General features: G+C 33.8%; 1 protein-coding gene across 1 annotated transcript in view; it reads right to left on the minus strand.

The window, feature by feature from the left end:
- Positions 1-230: 230 nt before the first annotated feature.
- The window catches only part of LOC111083481 (potassium voltage-gated channel protein Shal-like), a 13,336-nt gene continuing 5,467 nt past the window's right edge, over positions 231-8,099 (minus strand). The window contains exon 3 of the mRNA XM_022380030.1: positions 231-661. Coding sequence (XP_022235738.1) covers positions 347-661 — 315 coding nt within the window. The 3' untranslated portion in view covers positions 231-346. The remainder of the gene's footprint in view (positions 662-8,099) is intronic.

Genomic DNA, 8,099 nt, shown 5'->3' on the forward strand with positions numbered 1-8,099 from the left:
ATGTTAGTGTTAAGGAACTACCACATTTGTTAATGTTGATGAACTACCATATTTGTTAATGTTGAGGAACTACCATATTTGTTATTGTTAAGGAACTACCATATTTGTTAATGTTGAGGAACTATCACATTTGTTAATGTTTATGAACTACCATATATGTTAGTGTTAAGGAACTATCACATTTGTTAATGTTGATGAACTATACCATATTACATCTCTGGTAGAACGTGACACAGAGAGGTAAGGATAGTAGAAACACAGTACCCCTACTGCCGTGTCTCTCCACCGGGATCACATCTTCACTTGGAAGATGTTGACGGTCAGTTTTCACCAGTTTGATATTACATTAAAGTACTGATATCCGAACCACGCTATTGTTTCCAGGAGACTGTCTTACTGTACTCGGCGTCTCAGTAGACAGAATTGCTTCTGTCTCGGAATTATGACTAGGCTGAGACATAGTAACAATAGTCCTCGTCCCAATACCACGTTCAGCTAGTGTCTTGACACTAGTAACAACAGGCATTGGACTGTTTAAACTAGACCTCGACAGGCTCAAACTAGGACGATGCAGATCACCGGAAGGTGTTCTGTTTGGCATGATTCGTACTTGAATGTCATTTAATTCTTCATCCTGCTCACACGTTCCTCCAGTATGTTCCTAAAGAAAGGAAGAAAAGTAAAAATAGTGGTAAAACAAAGGATTTTAACAAAGAACAGAAAATGCTTAGAAATATTAGATCACTTAAATGATACTATAGCTTTAATCGTGTCGTATCAAACACACTTTAGTAGTGTCATCTCTCAGATAGGTTGTCATCCAATATTGTTGTTGATACACATTAATGGCTGGTGGTGGCTCATATTAATCTTCTTTTGTGTAATATATTAGTGGTTATTCTGTTTTACTCTATAATGTAAAATATTTTTATTGCTATGATGACAATTACATCTGGTAAACTTTTACTTTTCACATTATTTATGACTGCTGTTATGAATTTTTTATCTGTTATCAACAAATGGGCTGTTTCATTTAATCTAATTAAAATAATTAAATAGTTAAAGAACCAGTATATGTGAAACTAACAGTTTGTTTTTTCGTGTATTAGCGCAAAGCTATTAAAGAGTATCTGGGGTAGCCGTCCTTAATTTTGAGCTGATACACTAGATGGAAGGCATCTAGTCAACAGCACTAACCGCCATTATTCTTAGGATTCTCTTGTCTAACCAAATAGCGAATCTTACCATAAACCTTCAAAGTGCGGAGCATGTGTTGTTTTTTTAACGTTCACAAGACTCGAACAAGGCGAGCAGATCCTTAATCTAGCACGCTAACCACTAAGCAACTGACAGAAATAATCACGAAAACTAACCAACAAATATTATTATAGAAATATGTAAAGATTACCAGGAAATTTTATGATGGCGTAAGTGATAAGAGGAGCAGTAAAATGTCGTCAATCATAATAAAGTATACTATAAATAAATAAATAGGACAGTAGGAATAGGAGCTCGTGATACTGAAGGTTCCAGAAACGTTTTTTGGACAAAATTTCGCTTCGTTATAAATGCTGTAAACTGATTATATCAGATAGCACATAGAGAATTCGCTTTATGACACATGCTATAAATTAGTTATGTCAGACAGGACACGGAGATGTCGCTTTATAACATATGCTATAAATTAGTTATGTCAGACAGCACATAGAGATGTCGCTTTATAACATATGTAATAAAGTAGTTATGTCAGACAGGACACGGATATCTTTTTTTATGACAACATCTAGTATGTGGTAGTAACTAAACTCTAACATCTGCGTTAATGCTTCGACACTAACAGATGTGATAGTTCCTCAACATTAACAAATATGGTAGTTCATCAACATTAACAAATGTGGTAGTTCCTTAACACTAACATATATGGTAGTTCATCAACATTAACAAATGTGGTAGTTCCTTAACACTAACATGTTAGGATCTGTACCAAGGTAGGCAGCTGTGGGTACATCTCTGGTATATCGTGGTACAGAGAAGAAAGGATATGTACCAAGGTAGGCAGCTGTGGGTTTGAGTTAAGTTGTATTAATAACTACCGAGATTCAACCAGACAACAAGAGGTGTAATTTGAGTTAAGTTGTATTAATAACCACTGAAATTCAGCCAGACAAGAAGGGATATTTTAAAGTTTGATAATTCAACTCTTCATATCCTCAGGACTTTCTCGACAAACTGAAATTATAACAATCATATTGCATTGAGCAAAATTACAAGTTATTTCCGCCCTCGCCTCTCTCTCTCTCGCATGAAATAAGAAATTCGAAAAGTCGTGAAAAATCACATTTTATGGAGTATAATCTTAGTAAATAAGAACAATATTTCAAATTTAAACCATTTTCGTGACAAACAAGTCATGATGTTGTTGATGGCTTAAACTACCAGTAGTATGTAGAGAGAGGAAAAGTTTAAAATAATCATTTGATCATTTCCTAATAGACTTACCATTGTCACTCGCTTGACATTGAAAGACTGCTCATCATAATTGGTATCATTAAAAAATGAAGCTGGTTATAAGATAACACTGTAACACACACAAACACATAAAACGTACTTAATATATTTCGAAACACAGATTTAACATGTATATTTCAAAAGAGAACAGTGAGTTAATAAATAACTAGCTGGTATCTTTATTTGATTCGCCGTTAGTAACAACAAGCCTTCAACTACGTACGTCTTAAAATGAAAAAAAAAAAAAAGTCACGTGACCACCTCGAGAAATACGTTAAACTTCTGTAGATGGAACCTGAATGGTTTTAAACAGTGTTTAAGTTAATATTACGTTATATCAAATATCCATATTTTAAAACTAATTAACCAGTTAGTAATCAACATTAATACGTATTCAAAATTATTCGTTAAAATAATAAAAAAATTCCCTCAGTATACATTATATTATATATAAAGTTTATACACTCCACAATGTTGCCAGAAATATTTTTGCACCTTAATACACTATTGAGACTTTTATTTTTCTTCTCGCAAAATATAAAATACCGATTATCTAATACTGGTTTTATCTTTAGCACATCCTTCTACAAAAGCGGGTGCATCCACGCAAATAGTACTATTGCTTGAGAAGTCCTTAATGTATCACTACACCCTCCCATCTAGGAATTGTTAAAACAAGATTTATTTTTCTGCATACTTTAATGCTCAGGTGTGAACGTGATAAGAATATGTGATTAATGATGTCAAACACTTTCTGGTGACACAAGAAGATGCAAGGTTTAAGACAGGTAACACATAAGTGAATAAGTACATGTGCAAAAGTACCGAACATAAACGAATTTATAAAAATTGCATAAATTTTCAAATCACATCTAATTACAGCGAGCTTATAATACAATAAGAATATATGTGTGTGTATATATATATATATATATATATAGTTTCAAAATTATTATATTTAGATGTAAGGATCTAGTTATTAACTGATAAAAATGCATATATTTGTATTTTTATACATAAATATACATTAATGATATCCAAATCTGTACAGCGTTCTCTAAAGTGTCTTATTTATAGTTAGAATAAATTGGAACAATGTTAATATAATTACATAGTGGAAGATCGGATATTAAAAGGTTCAGCACTCTATAAAAATCAAAGGTACATAAGTGTCCTAAAAGGATAGCCATGAGTATGTACATTAGCAGCCAACAGAGAAATATTTTGTACAAATAAGCTCTCTAGATATCCCAAATCTTTAATATAGTGATGGATATGTAGATAAACAGCCAACAAGGAAACAGTTTGTACAAATAAGCTCTCCAGATATCCCAAATCTTTAATATAGTGATGAATATGTAGATCAACAGCCAACAAGGAAACAGTTTGTACAAATAAGCTCCCCAGATATACCAAAAGGATAGTCATGGATATGTAGATAATCAGCCAACAGGAAAACAGTTTGTACTTATGTTTATCACTCACTATATAACGGATTCATTTTCACGGTATTCACACATATTAATCCAAACTTCACTTAAATACAAATGTATTCAATAATCACTACAAACCTGGACTTATATGCTAGGCCTGGTTCAAGAATAGCTAGAAGCTTAAGCTTACATGCTAGGCCTGATTCAAATACTGCTAAAAACCTAGGCTGACATGCTAGGACTGGTTCAAGAACCGCCAGAAATCTAGGCTTAAGATACCAGGTCATCACCGATCCGTTAGTTGTCAATTTTAGTCGAAACCGTTAAGCAAATCGCCGAGGATCAAGAGCTAGTTTATATATATATATATTTGTTTGTTTGATTAACAAGAAGCAAACATTCTTACCTATATTCAGAAACTACGGCTCTAAGAATACTTTTGTTTAAGTATTTATGTTTTGAAAGTAACTAAGAACTAATCATACCTAATTTGTTAGTACCTTGTACTAGCAATGTTTTTGATTTTAAACCTTCCTTTTCAGAAGAATATTCTCTGTATATGATATTTACCACGGAAAAATATTAATCTTCTTTAACTTACAAAATAGTCACATGATGCATGTGCTTTTTCATATATGTTTTGAGCTGATCCCCACCTCCCGCTTTCTAAAGTACATTCGAGATAACATTGGGGTTGATGAAACTTTGGATCCAGTTTAACTAATATGATCCGTTAAATAATAACGTTTTTCAAAATTTTCCATTCCTATAATTTCGCGAAACCTTCATTACGTATGAGTTCCAGCTTAAGAATATCAGGATTTGCTTTTCTAAACTTTTTTTATTACGAAAATTCATATTTATTGCAGAACAGATATTAATAAAACAAATAAGGTCGGTTACTGGATATATAATATAAATACTACAGAAAGTGTTTTTGTTGTTGTTATTTATTTATACAAATTATACTTTACAGATTTGTTTTTATAGTTCGTGCTAGGCCTAAGATATCGCAATTGTTAATTTCATAGTTTTTATTTTGACAATTCATGCTAGGCTTGCCGTCCTGCAATCCTTAACTTCATACGTTTTTGCAACGACCTGTAATACATATATTGCTTATTGCACCGCTATGTTTGAAGTCAATATAAAGGTGTGACAGCTATGACAAAACTATAGCTGGCACACGTTTTTGCTTCATAATTTGAAGAAATTTACACGAGGCTTACATCACATGATCTTAAAATTTACCTATTTGCAAACCGGTTGTAGTACCAGGTACATGAAAAGTGATATTGGCTTATTACTTTCATATTTCATCACTAGTCATACTTGCCCTTTCAGCCGTGAGGGAATTATGGTGTTTCAGTCAATCCCACATTTCGTTGGTAAAGAGTAGCCTAAGAGTTGGCAGTGGGTAGTGTTGACTAGCCGTCTTTTCTCTAGTCTATCATTTCTAAATTAGGGACGGCTAGCACAAACAGCCCTTGAGTAGCTTTTCGTGAAATTCAACAAACAAAAAGCTCTTTGTATATTGGAAAACTCGAAATTTGAAGAAGTTTACACGATGTTTGCAATATAGTAGCTAAGAATTAGGCCTGTTTGAAAACTATCCGTAGAGCCACTTACCAGGTTCTTAATTTTAAAATGCTTACTAAAGCTACCGAAAGCCCCTCATTATCTGATAAGTTATATTATTCTCCTTGTACATTATGCGGAACGAAGACGTGTACTTGAGTTTCCCCGGTTTCGAAGAGATTCACAGACTGTGGTAGTCGTAACATACGGGAAACGAGTGATTTTGCTGCAGCACTATCTAGACACTTCTTCTTACCACAGTTATTCTGATGCCGTGTACGACCTAATATCGACCTATTCTCTTCTTTTCCGATGTTTACCGCGTTTTCGGGATTTATTACAACCTCCAAGTACCTATGAAAAGTGATATTATATTGGCTTGCGGGTCTGTATGTAATTCAAAACTAAGGAATTTCAAAAAGCTTAAAATAGCGTCTTTCCAGTTCATACGTGTTGAAGTACAAACTGAAGTGTTTCTGACATGCTTCTGTAAATGGACAATTGTTTACTTCAGATGAAATAAACTTTTGTCTCCAAACGTTTCGACTGTACACCCTTATCAAGAACTTGCAGTAGAGAAACTCACACAGGGAGTTTTGAAATTATAAGTAACGTTATAATTCTATTGTAAGGCTAGTCTGTTGTCAGTTATTGTTTTGCGCGTATTTTGGTAATAAAGATAGAAAAAAAGAAATCTTTATACTCATCAGATAATAAAACTTTTTATATCAGCTAACGTTTCACCATTGCGGTTTATTCAGGGCTAGTAGTACAACCGAAAGATGTCGCTAAAAGCCGATGCTGGTTTACTGTAAGAAGTATTATTACATTACCTTTTCAAAACTGTTTGTAAAATTTATAGCTATATATTAATGCGGGAGTGTTAATTATCTGAAGTGTGTCAGACATATAACTAATAAATAGTAACTCTACAGTATTTTACCAAATACTATTTTGTATTTCACCCTACACACAGAATATATTACATATCGCCATCTTTATGATGTGTTTGCCACAAACTGTCATGACCCACTGTGATCACCAGACGTCGATTTGGTGGTGCTGTAACCAGTGGATGAATGGTCTATGTATTACAAGTCGTTGCTTTTTTGTATTTCGTGCTAGGCCTGATGTCTCAAAATGCTAAACTTCATTTGTTGTTTTACGGTAAGTGCTAGGCCTGATTCTCGCAATGAAAGTTCCTTTTACTTCAAGTTCAAACCACTAGCTCTCTAGGAAACGAACCTAACAACTAAGCTGAATACTGTTTGGCCTGGTTCTACTTTAATTCAGTTAATGTAAGTTGACTTTTAGACGCCACAAATCAGAATTCTCCGATTTTAACAACAAAAAATATCTGTATTATTAGGGACTTATGAAAAATATATATATTTTATAACTACAGAGATTTTAGCAGGGTAAGAGCAGTTTTAATGTATTCGTGGATAATGTGGCAAGGGAATAGGGGTTTAGTAAGACAAGATTAATCTTATGTAGTGAATGCTAACTATTTGAATTTAGATACCTATACTGATTTTAGAAACAATAATCAAATTATTCTTACTGTAAATCTATGGTTTCTAGAGCATTACAAAAATCATTGATTTTTATTCCACCTGACGAATGTTAACATTTTAAAGTTGCAATGACAAATCAAAATAACTGAATATATTAGTTGTAAACAAAATATACCTCCGAGTTATATATATATATACGTATCTGTGATATTAAACCCATAATGGAATGGCTAAGAAGAATGTGGTCGTTAACATGACGTCTAACTCGATGTTCGTCAGTTTCTCAAGACCAGAGTTTACCCTCTCGCAAGGTTAGGGTTGAACACTAAGGTTTGGATATTTGTTAGCTTTCAGTTAGGACTGTTAAAAGACAGTTTTAGATTACCAGATATATCAAATTTAATAGTTCATTCAAAAAAGCGGAAAATTCTGCATTCTAAATAATTGACTCAAATGTAAATCTTATGCAAAACTGTAATTCTTAAGTAAATTTAAAAACAGCACTGTTGTTGTCTAACTTCTGTCTACTAAACTCTTTCTTTAATGACTAAAATGCCATAAGTTTATGGCCGATCGGTGGATCATTAGCTATGTTTATTCCCATATGGTGTGAACAATGAAACATATGCGGTAGTTGTGAACGTCTCCGTTAAAAAGTGAAGCTGAGAAAAAAACATATGCAAAAGCGTAAAATGTGACACGGAGAAGAAAGGATAAGTGGGAAGGTTGGCAGCTCCTGCTACATCTCCGGTATAGCATGGTACAGAAAAGTTAGGATCTGTACCAAGGTAGGCAGCTTTGGGTACATCCCTGGTATATCATGGTACAGAGAAGAAAGGATATGTGGGAATGTAGGCAGCTGTGGATATACCCCTGGTATAGCATGGTACAGAAACGTTAGGATATTTGGGAATGTAGGCAGCTGTGGCTATACCCCTGGTATAGCATGGTACAGAGAAGAAAGGATATGTACCAAGGTAGGCAGCTGTAGATATACCCCTGGTATAGCATGGTACAGAAACTTACACCTCTTGTTGTCTGGTTGAATCTCGGTAGTTATTAA

The sequence above is a fragment of the Limulus polyphemus genome, unplaced genomic scaffold (assembly GCF_000517525.1).
Source record: "Limulus polyphemus unplaced genomic scaffold, Limulus_polyphemus-2.1.2 Scaffold9724, whole genome shotgun sequence".
Lineage (NCBI taxonomy): Eukaryota > Metazoa > Arthropoda > Merostomata > Xiphosura > Limulidae > Limulus > Limulus polyphemus.